Consider the following 16665-nt stretch of genomic DNA (forward strand, 5'->3'; position numbering starts at 1 on the left):
TGTGCAAATTGAGGATTTGTATTTTGATTAACTAAATCTGCCAATGGAAAGAAAACAAGATAAGGATTCTTAATCTGATTTTTACAAAAGCTATTACAAATTTACAAGATAAGGATTGAGATAATTAAGACTCAATGTTTTGCTTGTAGATGCAAAAGTAGTACCAGCCTTTTTTGAAGAAACACCAACTCTAGCTGATTTAGAATTCTAACCTTGTCTCATATCTGGATACAGAATAAAATTATTGAGAACCTTAACTGAATTTAAACAAAAGAAAACAAGAAAAAGTTGGGTATTTGATTAACACAAAAGGATTGAATCTTAAAGGAGATGTATGAACCTTTAGAAATAGTGAAGTGTATGATCCTTCAAAAATTAATTCAAATCTCATGGATAATTGAGCAGTATTGGAGTAGTCCACACCTATTTCCACCTGGCATGAAGCTGTCAAGTAAGGAGAATAAAATATTAGAAAGTTTCCAACACTATGTTTTATGTTGGTTTACAGAAAAAACATTGATTTTTTTGCTTGAATTCACTTGGGTTTCGGTTTCCCCAATTACAAAGAATAATTTATTCAAAATTTAATATTTCAGTTAAAGTGGAATCCATCAGAAATCTAGTACATTTCTTAGCTCAAAATTTCATGCTGTGCTTTTAATCCAATCATGCTACACAACTATAATTCAAGAAAGCATAGAGATATATGTGTTAAAATATCTTAAAATTTGAGCAAAAAATAGCATGGTAGAAGCTTATACATAAAAATGAATTTCAGCATCTAAATACCTATTTAGTTATACAAGTTGATATTCCCGAACAATATCTATCCAATATCAGCAAGTGGGACTTTCCAATCTTTTTATGCACCTAAATAAAAAATAAAATAAAATAAAATAAAATAATCAAGTATATCACCTTAACAACATATATTTTGAGATACAACAGAAATTACTTGGGTTTATATATCTGCCTTAATTTCTTCTTTTCCCCTACTGGTATGGCAAGAGGTCATTATCTCAAATGACAAATTTTGTGAGAGAAGAAAACAAAAGAAAAAGAAGGTACTCACCTCCTAGTTGTCGACTTTTCGCACAATTGCGGTGCCCAAAAGTTTTTAAACAGAAAAAAGTACAACATTAGGACTTTTTCTATGATTCAATTGCTTTTGCATATGAGAGCAGTGGTACCCATGGCATCCAGACCCTTCCTGGTGGGTTTAATTAATCCTTATACTTCATAGTTCACATAGCCAAAAAAGAAAAAAAAAAAAATTGACATATGAAATAAATGCAAATGCTTTTGAACATACCAAGAATTGGGTTCATCAGTGAGCAATTTTAGGCAATTGTCCCATGTTTTCTTGGCATCCTTTCAGTTGTTTGTACAGTGTTTTGAATAAATCTGCATATTAAATTGCAAATAAATTGGAAGAAGATAAAGAAGTCGACACAAAAATAGAAGAAATAATACAAGTTGTAGTTCTTACCCAAAGAAGCCCAAGTATATTGGTTGCCGAAAAAGAATTTAATCCTTAAAAAAAAGGGTCAAGATATTGAAAATCTGGGACATGAGCAATCTCGCCAATTCCCTTTTGGTATCTTTCTTTCAAGTGGGGACACTTAATTATTATCAGAGTTTGTAAAGAGGAAAGCCGATGCATTCCAGATGGAAGTAATGTCAGATTGGGGCATCTGATAATTTCAAGTTTTTGAAGTGCTGTGAGACTTCCAATCCCTTCAGGGAGTGATATCAGATTGGGCAAATAGGAAATTTCGAGTTTCTGAAGTGTAGTAAGGTTGCCAATCCCTTCGGGGAGTGAACTGAGAAAGTTGCAGTTGCGGATTTCAAGTATTTGAAGTGCAGTAAGGTTGCCAATCCCTTCTGGAAGTGATTTGAGATTGGGGCAATTGAAAATTTTTAGGTTTTCAAGTACCGTAAGGTTGCCAATCTCCTCAGAAAGTGATACGAGATTAAGGCAATTCTGAATTTGAAGATGTGATGTAAGGTTGCCTATCCACAATGGTAGAGTAACCAAGCGGGGAACATAAGAAATTGTGAGGCATTACAGAGGGCTGACACCAACAGATTGTGCGTCTTCATCACTGGACAGATCAACCTCCTCGCAGTTGCTAATAGACAGTGTCTTGAGGGAGGTGAGATGTTGCATAAATAGAGACAGAGATAGAGATTTTAGTCTATTGCATCCTTCTATCACTAGCTCCTCGAGAGAAGCCAGGTTTTGCAACCACTGCTCTGGCAGAAACTCTACGTCCCGAATCCAAGACAAAGATAGAAACTTTAATTTGGAGGGAGGAGGGGAGGAGTTCGAAGCAGAGGGAACCGAAGAGATTGCTGTCATATTCATTATTTGTTGCAATGGATTGCAACTGGAAAATGTCAGTCGTAGCCGTTCTTCAAGATTTGGAAACAACGGCATGTAAGTCAGGATTTTGCAACCACTAATTTCCAATAGTAAAAGACGTGGAAAAGAAGGCAATGATACATGCGGCTGGCATTGATGACTTGATGTTGCCACACCCACAGTATCCCTCCTCCACCACCCCTTTAGATTAGGGCAATTCCACAATTTGAGTGACTCTAGGGTTGGGAAAAATGATGATGAAGCAGAGATCTCTTCAGTGGTTTCTCGGTCTGATATGTATTCCAGACCATCCATATCTTTAAGAGATAGATTTTGGAGATTTAAGAGTTGATACATTGGCGATAGATGTTGGCACATTGATTTTGATATTTCTAATATCACAAGACCAGTTAGCGAAGGAAGCCAACTCGGAAATCTCACACCCTGGTACCCTTTCACATTCAACATCTTTAAATTCTGGTGTGGCTAGAGGCCTTCCATTAAATTTTCATCTTCACAAACACCTGCGACATCGTTACCCAGCTCATCATCCCATATTAATTCCAATTTTCTAAGATGCTGCTTATCCTTCAAATTCGCAGCCTTGGCTTTAGAGGTGGCATCTTTCACCCGTACCTTAATTGTAATACTTAGTTCTCCTCTCAAGTTATTTAGCTTGTTCAATTTCGGAAGACCAGCGCAAGTACATTCCTTGTTTACAATAAACAATGGTAATACTCGAAGAGAAGTCAACTGCCCTAATCCAGGTGGCATGTGAGTCAAACCGTAACAATTTTTTAAATCAAGATTCTGAAGGTTGAACAAGTTTTGAATGTTTCCCGGTAGTTCTTTAAGATAAATACAACAACCAAGGTTTAATGTTTGCAAATTCAACAATCTAGTAATAGAACTAGGGAGAACTTTAATGTTATTCCAAGAAAGATCAAGGTACTTTAAATATGTTAACTTTTCTATAGAATTTGGCACTGTCGTAATATTTGAGCAACGTAGGTCTAATGCACGCAAGCATCTTAAACTAGAAAAAAGTATTTCAAGAGTTGATTTTTGACAACTTGATTCTTCCTCACCTAGATCAGTTGTTAAATTGAATGTGCGTATCTTCTTTGCTTTGAATAATGAGCTTAAATCCTTCTTAAGCATATTGTGATATGCAATTGATAGGTGACGAACATTCTCATTGACATTTTCTATATTGGAATCAATATATGTGCACTTAACTCTTGAGATTGATTGTGCAAGATCATGGACTAAATCATGTATTTTAAAACTAATTATATTCCCAAAACTATCTTCTCTAGCTTCTTGGAAGAAAGACCTCCAAAGTAGGTCCATACAGTACTCATTAGCAACATCCTCCATATGTAGCTTTTCGTTTGATGATTGGATAAATCCTTGTGCTATCCATAGATTTATCAATGTCAACTTTAAAATCTCATAATCTTTTGGAAACAATAAACAATAAGCGAAACAACACTTTAAATGTGATGGGAGATGATCGTAACTCAATTTTAGAATCTCAATTTTAGAATCGATAAAATACCACTATTATTTTCCTCGAGTTACATTTGTAAGTTCTCTATCCTTGATATATAACCATTCATCCTCTGTCTCTTTAAAGTATAATATTCTTCCTATTGCCTTTATAGCAAGAGGCACTCCGCAACATTTTCGTACAATGTCCATTCCAATTGCTTCAAGGTTAGGTTTACTCGTCTCTTCCCCATTTGTAAATGTCATTTGCTTAAATAAAGACCAAGACTGCTTTTCTGACAAGCCCTGTAGATAGTACGGTGAGATTGTGCTAGTAATCTTTGCAATCAATTTAGTCCGTGTAGTTATTACCACTTTACTTCCCTTTGAGCCACTCATTAAAATTCTTTTCAACTTACACCACTTTTCCTCATCCTCATTCCACACATCATCCAACACAAGTAAGTACTTCTTTTGGCTGAGTTCTTCACAAAGTTTATTTTGCAAATTATCCATTTCAAGGTTTTCGGGTTTCTTACCAGTGGCAGATTCAATTATCTTTTCAGTAATTTTTTTCACATCAAAGACATCAGAGACACACACCCACATCTTCAAGTCAAAATAACCCAATACTCTCTTGTCATTGTATACATACAGAGCAAGTGTGGTCTTCCCCATCCCTCAAATTCCCACTATGGATAGAAACGAGACATTCTCTTCCACTTTAGAGTCCAATAGTAGATCTATGAGGATCTCCTTATCATCTTTTCTCCCAAAAATCTCTTCTTCATGTATAAGTGAGAAAGTTTGGTCCCTATCCCTAGTCACAGTCTCTGAAGGACCTTGTTCTACCAACTGGAAATTGTTCCTATCTTTTGCTATTGCATCAAATCTCTCCCTCATCACTTTTTTTTTTTTAGCCATCTTACGTCTAAAAGCAAGTTGGAAAGTACGTACCTTCTTTGCCATTTTCCCCATCGCCCTTCGCCGCAGATCTTCAGTTACGAAATCGGCCAGCAAGTCATCCGCATCATAAACTGCGTCTCTGAGCTTTGTGAGCCAGTCCCTGAGTTGATGGTTCATGTCCTGCTTCTTCTCTGCGTCTTTAAGCACAGCTTCAATAGTGGAAAGAGTATCCTTCAATTTTTGGAACTCATCTTTGACAGCCCAGATGGATCCAATCTCTTCAAAAGCATTAGAACCCAACATTTCGTCTATCTTCTTTGCAATACCAGTCAGGATTTGTCCGGCCACTGCTACAGCCATTGCTTCAGCCATCTCTTATTGTCTTCTTTGTAAAAACTAAAAAGCTAGAGAGAGCTAGTTGAAGTTTGTTGAAATGCCAAATGTGAGAGAAGGAATAAGGTTTGAAGTTGCTCAGGTTTAAAAGTTTTCATTAAAGGGAACCCCCACTGCTCAAAAATGCATTCCGCCTGAGAAAAAGCTTCGCCAGTAAACTCCGCGCGAAAGACTAAAGAACATTTTTTGTTTCGAGAAGAAAAGACTAAAGAATATGGTACGTTAACTAACCTTTTTTTCTTATTATTAAATTCAATCATGACTTGGTATAAAATATATTTTTACACCCCCAATAGTACTATGCCGCGTCAGCTGTTTTTACAATAATAGAGCTGATGCACACAATCACCATTTCACGCTAATATAATCAGAAAATTAAAACATAAACTCACCGTTTGATTCGTCGGCAAAACAGACCCTCAAATTTTAATTTTCCATCCAATTCCCCTGATTTCCAATTCTCTTCTCAAGATTAAACTGTTTATTCTTATGCCAGGAATGTCTTTATTCTTATTTGTATTTATAGAATTTTTATATAAAAAAAAAAAGTCAATCAAATTAGACACCTTGTACACCAACAATACTCAAATTGATGAACCACAACATATATGTTTGTTTTTGCTACTCAAACAAAAGAAACATAATGTAAAAATAAGAAACCTGGTCCCTTTTATCAAAAAAAATAAAAAAAATAAAAACCTGGTCCCATTAAACAGCAATGGCCTACTCCCGCACAGGTGACACTTCAGTGAACGGTGACTTGAGTTTTAGGTTTTAATTTTCAAATTATAAGTGTGAAATGGAGGTGTGATGTTGTGCATCAGCTCTTATTGTCTTATTTGTAAAAAGATGACGTGGCATAGTTTGGAGGTTATAAAAAAATAATTTATACCAAGTCATGATTGAATTTAATAATAAGAAAAAAAAGGTTAGTTAACCTACCATGTTCTTTAATCTTTAGTCTTTCTTTTCTCCAAAAAAAAAAAAAAAAAAAAAAAGAAAAAATCAATTGGTACTCGGTATAAAATATTTTTTTATACCATCCAACAATACCATGCCCTGTCATCTTTTTACAAATATTTTTTTTTAATTTTTTTCTTATATTTTTTTACATTTTTACCTAACATTTTTTTTCTTCTAATTTTACATTTCCATCTCTTACTGCTTTTTACCTTAATGTCACTCTTCCCCTATCTATTTATCTTCCCTTATTTTGATTCTTCTTATTCATATCATTTTACTTTAAACTAGTCGATATATCCGTGTGATACATGGATACCGTAAAAAATTATATATTTTTATATGAAATTATCTTTATGACTATGCATAATACATATACTTATTCTTAATATTGTTGCCTCTACCATTGCTCCCAACCATGAATTATCTTCCTCCTTAGATCGAAGCTTGTCAATAACATATGTTAAATCTCCCTCTAAGATGATATATCTTATAAATCTCAATTGCAAAATTAATAGTTTGGACAATCGTTGCTAGTTTTGCTTCTTCCAAATCCAAATTTCTCTACATTTGCAACTCAATGCTAAAATGAGCGACTTATTATCATTTCGAATCAAAACTCTTGAAGTGTGAGATATTGCATATTTTGATGCTTTGACTATTTCCTCTTGAAGTGTCTTTTATATGCAAATGGGTAAGGATTTGAATAGGCAAGGATTTGTTTCCAACTGAAACTTATGCACATGGACTTGACTAAATGAGGTACTATGGCTTAATTTCATCAATTCAAATGGCATTGAATGTGGTCTTGCATATGAAGGTGATATAGTAAGTGTTTGATTTACCTCCGGTACTTTTTTAACTGGACATGTCATTTTATTTTTAATATACAATGACAAGTGATATTAGGTTTTAATCTCCACATTTTATTTAATTAGTGAATGATGTGGTGTTTCTCATTAAAATAAAAGGAGATTTTAGTTAAAAAAATACTGGAAGTAAGCAAAACTCATGTAGTAATTCTTGGATTGATACAAGTGTTATTAGTTTCCTTTGTTGCATGATAATGTTTATTTCCTTTTATACCTAAACATGACAGCCAATGTATCCTCCCTTACATTGTTTCCTAATTTAATCTTGTGCCTGGACATGCATAACCAAATGGAAAAATATTAGATACTCTTGGAGTATTATAAATGCGTACTCCCCCCTCTCACATAAATGGTGTGTCTCACCATGAATTTAATTAGTGGGACCCACCATTTATGTGAGAGGAGGGAGTACGCATTTATAGTATTCCGGAAGTACACAATAATTATCCCCCATGGAGTTTGGAAATAAATTATTGCATTTAATTGGGTAATCAATGACTTGATTAAAATGTGATTGCATGATTTATTTTTGGACAAAATTTAGCTACAAAATTGGTTGTAACTTAAGGTTACAAACTCACTCAATAAAATAAATACTACAACATATTTTGAAAATCTAACTGTTGAATTGCATGTTCTTTACGCCCTTAATATACATGTTAAATCTTGTGTCAATCGAATATCATTTACTATATGATCTATAAGCTTATATTTTGTGCAAAATTTTAAATTACAAAAACTTGTAATTTAAAAAATTTATTGATGACATGGCTATTGATCTTTAATTTTCTTGAAATTTTGCAAGCATAGAGGATATAAGAAAAAGATGTAATTCAATGGTGAATTTGTCAAAATTCACATCCAATAAAAAGATATCAAGTTTGTAGCCTAAGGCTACAACTAATTTTGTAGCTAAACTTTGTCCTTTATTTTTCTTCCTTTTTAAATATGATTGACATGCATTACAATTTCCTTGGACATTGGTCTTGAAGATTTGAATTCGAATTTAAAATTTATCGGTTTTTTCAACCAAAAAAAAAAAATTGGTCAATTTAAGGGAAGTCTTCAGAGAGCACTTAAAAGATAAAATCTTTCCTAATCAATGAGAATTAAATCTTTTGTCAACTATTTCAATGATGAGATTTTGAAAAGAAAGTGATCATAAATTCTTTTAATTTTAAAAGATTTTCTTTTGGAAATTAATTGATTTTAAATTAGGAACGGAACTTGGCAAGTAAAAAAAGATGGTTGGACATTAAATTTTCACATGTCTACATGTTTTGATGATTAAATGCTCACATGCGCACACACTTGGATGATGATATGTTTATGCTTGGATGCTTCAAGCAGTCGGATGCTCATGCTCTCACATGCTTTGATGATCGCGCTTAAATGCTTAGGTGATTGGATAGTAAGATGAATGCGTGCTCGGATTCTCACATGTTCATATGTTCACATGCTTGAATGCACACATGCTCACATGCTTCCATGCTCATTTGCTCACATGCTTCCATGTTTACATGCTTGCACGTTCACATGCTCACATATCTAGATGCTCCATGTTTACATGCTTGGTCATCTTGTGCTCACATGTTTGGATGTACACATGCTTACATGTTCACATGCTTCTATGCTCACATGATTAGATGTGCATATGCTTATCCATTCCTTTGACCTTCACAAGATTGATTGCCTTTCACATTATCCTTTTTCTACCTTTGTTTTATCTTGACTCGCATGTGTTTATCTTGACTTGCATGACCTGTAGACGAACTTTAGGGCTTAGAGGCATCTGTGTGTTCACATAGGTTCATTAGGTAGATCTCATTTGACCATTATCCAGTAATGATATATGAAGGCCAGTTATAGCTGGGTAGACTTAGGGTGCCTAACATCTTCCCATCCTATATCCTAACTTCAGACTTAGTTTGGTAGGTATTCATTAAGTCATGTTTTGGTTCCTAGACCTATAAACAAGTAGCAACTCCTCTATTTCTTTTTAAGAGGCTCTATGTACTCCTAAGTTTGCGCTGACTTTAAGTCTAAAACCGCTTTTAGGGAGATTAAGTACTACATACCCTGCCTTTGCAAGAAGGAACCGATATGCTGATGTGTCATAAATGAGGTTGACTAACATATTTCATGATTTGGTAGTTATATGAAGTTTGTGAAGTAAATTGGCCAAAATAATAGTTCAAGGGGTGTCTTGATCACTACCTTAATGTTCAGGGGGGTGCTAGAGAATTTTTTCAATTGTATTTGTATATGGAATTGTATATTCTACCATTTAAATAACACACGATGTGGCAATATTTTAATTTAATTTTTTTAAATATTAAATATAATCTAAATTCAATTAAAAATATACATTAGAATAATGATGCATAAAATTCTTAGATCTATAAAACTTAAGTTGTACAAAATTAAAAGGTCAACCAAATATGAAATGTCTTTGGTTTTATATGTATTATATATTATATATTATAAATAAGTAACATTTCAATTTTCACAATGACAATACATTGGCTTATCGCCTTGACAATACAGTGGCCACTTTAACAAACACAAACAATTAAAAATGCATGTCACTCACGGAAGAACTAAGGAGCTCGATTAATTGACAAGATATGATATGGTTTTCCAAATATGATGTCAATTTTTTTTATTGCACTAATCTACTAGAAAAAAAGTTGGCCGAATTTCTGACTAAATTAGTAATTACAAATAAATTTGAAATTAAAGAGAGAACACTAAAAATATTCTATCTTGAAAGGAAAAATTTGCAGGATTTTTCTCTCATTCTTGAGTGATGATTAGAATGAAATGAGTAAATCATAAAGGAGTGGCATCAAAATATAAAGAAATACTAAGATATGAAGGGAAAGTGTTAATCAAACTCTATTTGTAGCATCGCATTAGTTTCCTTCTCCCTCATTGCATAAATATGGTAACAAATAAATTTGGAGTTTTTTTTTTTTTTTTTTTTTTTTTTTTTTTTTTTTTTTTTGAGAATGAGGACTGTGAATATCATTAAGATCAGCCATAGTTGGCGAACAATACAGAATGGAGATGTGGAGGAACATCCTCCATCCACACCTTAAAACCTATGACATGTCTTGCATGTTTTGCTAGGTTATGAGCAATAGCATTGCCAATTCTACGAGTATGGGAAAAAGAAATACAATTGACATCTATTAAGGTTTTGGCTGAAGCAAGAATGTGGCCAAAAGAAGATAGGGAGTCATCGTTACTTTTGAGAGCTTTTATCACCACGTCGGAGACACCTTCCAATATGTAGTTGGCGAAGCTGAGTTCATGAGCAAATGAGATGACCTGTGCCGCTGCTAGTGCTTCAACCAGGTCAAAGGAAAAAAGCATCTGGATCTGTTCCAATAAGGATGCAAGTACCTATCCATGATCATTACGGATAGCAACACCCAAACCGACTTTGTTAATATCTTTGAAAAGTGCCCCATCAAATTTGATCTTGAGTGAGTTTGCTGGTGGTGGGATCCAAGTAACTTAGTTTGTGCTAGATACCATGGCTTGGAGTTGTTGGACTTTGTTTGCACGATGGAAAACAGAGATGGCTTGCTGAGCATTTGGAACGACCTGGGTTATGGGGTAATCATTTTGCTGCACTCTAATATGGTTTGTACGGGACCAGATAGTCCACATTGTTACCACCATCAACACCAAATTTTTTTCTCTTCGTTGGCAAAGAGTAGCAGCTCCTTTGTGTCACGAAAGGAACGGTTCTTGCGAAAAGAGAGTTCCTGAATGGAATCCCAGATCAGTGTAAGGGTTGTGCATTCCCATACTGCATGGAGAACCGTTTTAGGCACCTGATGGCAATGATCGCAGTTATCGTCTTGGAGGATTTGTCTCTTCTTCAAATTCTTCTTCATGGGGATAGCATCTCTACATGATTTCCAAATGAAATTCTTTACTTTATTTGGGATCCGAAGACCCCAAACCAACTTCCAAATCCCACTGCCTTGCACCAGTTGTCCTGAAGCCTAAGTATTCAAGTTGAAAGATATAATTTTTAACTTTTCCCATTTTTGAATAGTTAGGGTATGTTTAGTAGACTATAATAGACAATGTAATATAATAGGTGTAAGGACACGATTTTTACGACCCAAGGATGACGTTGGGCTCGTGTGTAAAGGGCCCGAATAATATGATTTGTAGAGAGTGGGTTTGGAAAGGCCTGCCATTGGGCGCTGGGCAGGGGTCTGATCCGGATTTTCATGGAAGCCCACACGAAGATGGATTTGGCCTGTATAGCTAAGCCTTATACGGATGTGGTTTGAAAGGTCTCTCCTCGGAATTAGTCCGAGGAGCAGTATCTTCTCACCATTCCTCCTCCCATGAAAAAATCTCCCCCAGGGAAGTCATCCCCCTCCTTTTTATACTAGTATTTTCTCCCTTTCTTCACATACGTGTCAGTTTCTCCTTATTTGGGGTGGTTACTCGTCTTATCAACCCTCACATCAGAGTGGTTGGGGAAGAGCTGGATAGCATGGTATGAGTATGGGTTTGTTAGGCGATGGGCTCCACATTAAGGTGCTGGCAGCCTTTTCCCTTGTGCTGCTCCTGTGCTGAATCTGTCCTTTTCTTTGGGCATTTTGTGAGATGTCGGGCATAAAATCGTCCTCGGCCACATCCTTGGGCCTTCAAGGAGCTTTTATTGTGTGTCCCTGACAATAGGGCTCCTCGGCCTGGGTTTTGGGCCTTTAATGTGAGGTGGGCCGGGATTCCAATTTTCAGGCCCCACAATAGCCCCTTAAAATCCTGCTTCCCGAATTTTTAGTTGGGAATGAGGGTTTTGGTGACGCTGAGCCCACCTCGTGACTCGCTCACATCCTATACTCTATTATTATTTACGCTTTTCCATTTACATGGGAGTCGTGTCAAAACAAGGGACGCTCCTTTATTTTCTATTCACGCAGAGTCCCTTGATATTTCGGTATTCGAGGCGCGCCTTCACGAGGATCTTCAGATCCTACGGCTGAGGATGAGGTTGGAAATTGAGCCAAATTTGCCTTGTCCGTAGCGTTCCTTGGGAATTCGCATAAATTAAGTGCCACCGGTTTGCTCTGTGTATAAATAGGGTAGGGGGTCACTCCATCTGCACATGAACTCTCCTGTTCCCTTCAGAATCATACTTCTTCTTCCATATTCACGATCTCCATTTCTAGCGCCACTCTGCCTCAAAGCAAGATGTTTGAGGCGTGGATGGGGATGAAAGGTCTTCGCACGCTTCAGAGGCACCGAATCCTCAAGGTGATGTGGTACGGACAAGGATGGCACAGATTCAAGCCAATCCCCCGTTTAGACAGGGGGAAGATGGTATTTCTCCCTCTTTCAGTCAAAATCTGAAGCAGGTTCTGGTCATGCCAGATTTTTGGTGTGTCAGAAGAAGGAATTTCCGCCATCAGCGCCATCTGCCTTGTCGCAGGCAAATTTTCGCGGGGGCTCCTCAACTTCCGGCTCCCTGCACCTTTTCTTCAACGGTGTAGGCCTCAAGTTGGGTTCCCTGCACCTTTTCTTCAGCAGCGCTAGCCCGAAGCCAGGTGCTCTCTGCACCTTTTCTTCAACGGTGCAGGCCCCTCGTCGGGTTCTTTTGCTGCCTGAGCTATGGGCATGTAAAAGTATTGAGGAATGGTCCCCTTACTCAACATCTTGGAACAGCAGCCAACCTCTCCTCTGTGCTTTTTCTTCGGCTTTATCTTCATTCTCTTGTATTTTTTCTTTTCACTTACGTAGTTAGCTTTAGTATAAGCTTATTCCAGTTTTTCATTGTACACTGTACTGTTTCTTTGTCTTAATAAAAGATGAGTTTATTTCTTTCTAAATACTTTTCTTTTCTGCAACAACTACTTTGTGCATGGACATTAAATATACGCTCGTCTTTAATAATACTTGGAGCAGAAAAATGCCTTAAAACAAATTCCTACTAGTTTAAACTTATCGATGTTATCAAGTATCACAATGGTAATTCTCAATAAATTAAACTCTTGAAACTAACCGGAATAACGGCCGAGCACTGTGCGATGCATGCAAAACAAATGTCCGAGAACGATGAACTCTAAATAATTCGTCCGAGAGGGTAGCCGAGTAGCGAGGGACTTCGATTGTGTTTTTGGGTAATATATTGCACTATACTGCATCAATCCCTTTGGTATTGGGGATCCGAGGGTAGACTAGGGAATCCGTGCAGTTTAGGGATTAACCCAACTGTTAACGGGGAGTTCTCCTCGGATGGATTTTAAGGTTCCTGTAACATAGTTTTTCTTTTAAGTAGTTGGTTTCCCCACAGGCTTGAGTCCGAGGACCAGGCAAGGCCTTGGTTCTGTCCAAAACTTGTGAGATTTCTTTTTTGTACTTGGTTTCCCCATAGGCTTGAGTCCGAGGACCATACAAGGCCTTGGTTTTGTCCAAAACTTGTAATTTTTCTTTTTTGTACTTGGTTTCCCCATAGGCTTGAGTCCGAGGACCATACAAGGCCTTGGTTTTGTCCAAAACTTGTAATTTTTCTTTTTTGTACTTGGTTTCCCCATAGGCTTGAGTCCGAGGACCACAAGGCCTTGGTTCTGTCCAAAACTTGTAATTTTTCTTTTTGTACTTGGTTTCCCCATAGGCTTGAGTCCGAGGACCAGTACTTGTAAGAAACCTTGAAGGACCATACAAGTCTGTCCAAAACCCCCATAGGCTTTACAAAACTTGTAGATTTCATTTTGTACTTGGTTTCCCATAGGCTTGAGTCCGAGGACCATACAAGGCCTTGGTTCTGTCCAAAACTTGTAAGATTTCTTTTTTGTACTTGGTTTCCCCATAGGCTTGAGTCCGAGGACCATACAAGGCCTTGGTTCTGTCCAAAACTTGTAATTTTTCTTTTTTGCATTTATTTATGTTTCGAACGTAAGCCCCTAGACCAGGGCGGGGAGAGCTGGCTTGAGGCCAAAAGCCCCTAGAGCTGCTCGCGCCATTGGCACTGCAAGGCATAGCCCTTAGCAGAAGTTTATGTCGGAGCAACAGCTGCATGTTCGCCAAAGATGGAGGAAACCCCGCGAATCTCTGCTTGCTAGAGAGTTGACTTCACCGCCACCTGCGCCAACGTGCAGGCCTTCCCACAGACGGCGCCAATTGTAAGGACACGATTTTTACGACCCAAGGATGACGTTGGGCTCGTGTGTAAAGGGCCCGAACAATATGATTTGTAGAGAGTGGGTTTGGAAAGGCCTGCCATTGGGCGCTGGGCAGGGGTCTGATCCGGATTTTCATGGAAGCCCACACGAAGATGGATTTGGCCTGTATAGCTAAGCCTTATACGGATGTGGTTTGAAAGGTCTCTCCTCGGAATTAGTCCGAGGAGCAGTATCTTCTCACCATTCCTCCTCCCATGAAAAAATCTCCCCCAGGGAAGTCATCCCCCTCCTTTTTATACTAGTATTTTCTCCCGTTCTTCACATACATGTCAGTTTCTCCTTATTTGGGGTGGTTACTCGTCTTATCAACCCTCACGTCAGAGTGGTTGGGGAAGAGCTGGATAGCATGGTATGAGTATGGGTTTGTCAGGCGATGGGCTCCACATTAAGGTGCTGGCAGCCTTTTCCCTTGTGCTGCTCCTGTGCTGAATCTGTCCTTTTCTTTGGGCGTTTTGTGAGATGTCGAGCATAAAATCGTCCTCGGCCACATCCTTGGGCCTTCAAGGAGCTTTTATTGTGTGTCCCTGACAATAGGGTTCCTCGGCCTGGGCTTTGGGCCTTTAATGTGAGGTGGGCCGGGATTCCAATTTTCAGGCCCCACAATAGGTATTCCTAGAGTTTGGTTATGTTTTTATTACAAGGAATGGTCATTCCGTATGAATAGCTATTCTTTAAAAAAAGGAATAACTATTCCTCTCTAAAAGGGTTGCAATAGCTATTCCTTAATAGATGTAATAATTTCTAACATTATTATATTTTCAAATAAACAAACTTTTAATATTCACTTAACAATTATAGAAATGAAAAATCATAAAAAACTAACTCATCTCTCTAAAATTTAAAATATATTATTTTCTAGGAAATATAATTGTATGAATGATATATTTCCTAAATTAGATCTTAAGTATTATTCTAATGTTACAACTCACAACCATACTAATGAATATTGACGAGTAGTGTAAAATGGTTGTCAATAAAGTGACCGTCATTACTAAGGACAACTATCATTACTAAAGACGACTGTCATTACTAAGGACGATCATAAGCACACATTAATGCTCAGATATAAATTCCTAACTTAAATGGCACAAGTGTAACGGATGTATAGCCTTTCCAGCTACCAGCTCATAGTTGTTACAACTATCTTAAGCTGACCATTACACAGCCGTTATAAGACATTGAATGGGATGGGGAAGTTAAATGGCTATTAAATGAGCCATTTAACCCTCCAGCTCAACCATAACTGATGGATAGCGATAAAATGTTCGTCCATATTGTAAACCGTCCATGTTAATGACGAGTAAAAGTATGGGCAAGCGTAAGCGCATTAATTCCAGACAGCATTTAATGACCAAATGATAAATGAGCATGGAGCCGTTACTACCATCCAATGATGTGCATTTAAATGGCTGTTATGAATGTTAAAGGGTTGGGATTAAGTTGTCATTATTGAGCCATAAATCCTTCAACTGTGGTACAACTTTAGAAAGGCCAACAGACTAAGCATTTACTTAGTCTGAGGCTATATAAAACTAGAAGAGATAGTTAAACGTTCAAATTGAATACACACACAAACTACTCTACAAATTACAGATTTCTAAAGAGTTTAAGCTAATTTAAGTATCGGAGGGTCCTTAGTAGACCCTAAACCGGTGTCATTATCTGCTTAGTGCTTTCTTTGGTACAGGATCTCCAGGTCATCCATCGTACTGATAAGGAACATATTGACGAGGTGAAATCTGGCTTCATCAGTTTGGTGCCGTCTGTGGGAAACGGTAGGCTATCAATAATAAGCCATTGAATTATCTATTGACTAAGTTCCTTAGAACTGATGGACTCTACCACAACTGCGCTGTCGAACCCGGTGGTGATGGCTCAACAAATCCAAGCACTAATAGCCAATGTGCAAGAATTGAAGAAACAAAATGAAGACTTGAAGTAGAGAGTGCATTCAAAGGGCACAAATACGTCACAGTTATGGCATAATTGCAATGAAAATGACGATGAAGCCCATAGTCCAAGAAATAGCAGAAGAGAAACTTCTAAGCACACCGCACAGTTGACTGATGGCAATGTTCAAATGATGAAAAACTTGAGGAAGGAATTAGATGAAGTCAAAAGTGTCATGAAGGGAAAGACAGCTATAAATCTTGATGGCATGATCAAGAGGACAGACTCACCCTTCATTGCTAGTGTTTTGGAGTGCCCCTTGCCTCCCAAATTTCGTCTCCCACAACTGGAGGTTTATGATGGCACTAAGGATCCCCTAGATCACATAGGGGCATTCAAGACAATATTAAACCTCCAGCAAACCCCAGACGAGGTAATTTGCAGATCATTCCTAGCAACCCTCAAAGGAGCAGCAAGGGTGTGGTTTAGTAAACTGCTCACGGCATCTATCGTGAACTTTAAGCAATTGAGCGACTCTTTTGTTCGCCATTTCATTGGGGGCCAACACCATAAG

At 37.4% G+C, this 16665-nt stretch overlaps 1 protein-coding gene and 1 long non-coding RNA gene across 3 annotated transcripts; both read right to left on the minus strand.

Moving 5' to 3' along the window:
• Positions 1–769: 769 nt before the first annotated feature.
• On the minus strand, positions 770–3064 carry LOC115979240. 2 transcript variants are annotated; one of them, XR_004088994.1, is made up of 3 exons: positions 1490–3064; positions 1313–1404; positions 770–870 (listed from the first exon to the last, which is right to left on the minus strand). It is a non-coding gene; the product is annotated as an uncharacterized LOC115979240 (long non-coding RNA). The 2 variants fall into 2 exon arrangements; XR_004088993.1 differs by lacking the exon at positions 770–870 and adding an exon at positions 959–1210.
• Positions 3065–3931: 867 nt separating this feature from the next.
• LOC115980343 (putative disease resistance protein RGA3) lies at positions 3932–4775 on the minus strand. The gene has a single exon (XM_031102607.1). It carries the CDS (start codon positions 4532–4534, stop codon positions 3932–3934), a length of 603 nt encoding a protein of 200 aa, XP_030958467.1. The 5' UTR covers positions 4535–4775.
• Positions 4776–16665: the final 11890 nt, after the last annotated feature.

The sequence above is a fragment of the Quercus lobata genome, chromosome 3 (genome assembly GCF_001633185.2).
Source record: "Quercus lobata isolate SW786 chromosome 3, ValleyOak3.0 Primary Assembly, whole genome shotgun sequence".
NCBI classification, from domain to species: Eukaryota; Viridiplantae; Streptophyta; class Magnoliopsida; order Fagales; family Fagaceae; genus Quercus; species Quercus lobata.

What these genes read in the sequence shown, in the direction of transcription:
- LOC115980343 (XM_031102607.1), bottom strand. Translation starts at nt 4,534, where the DNA reads ATGGGGAAGACCACACTTGCTCTGTATGTATACAATGACAAGAGAGTA.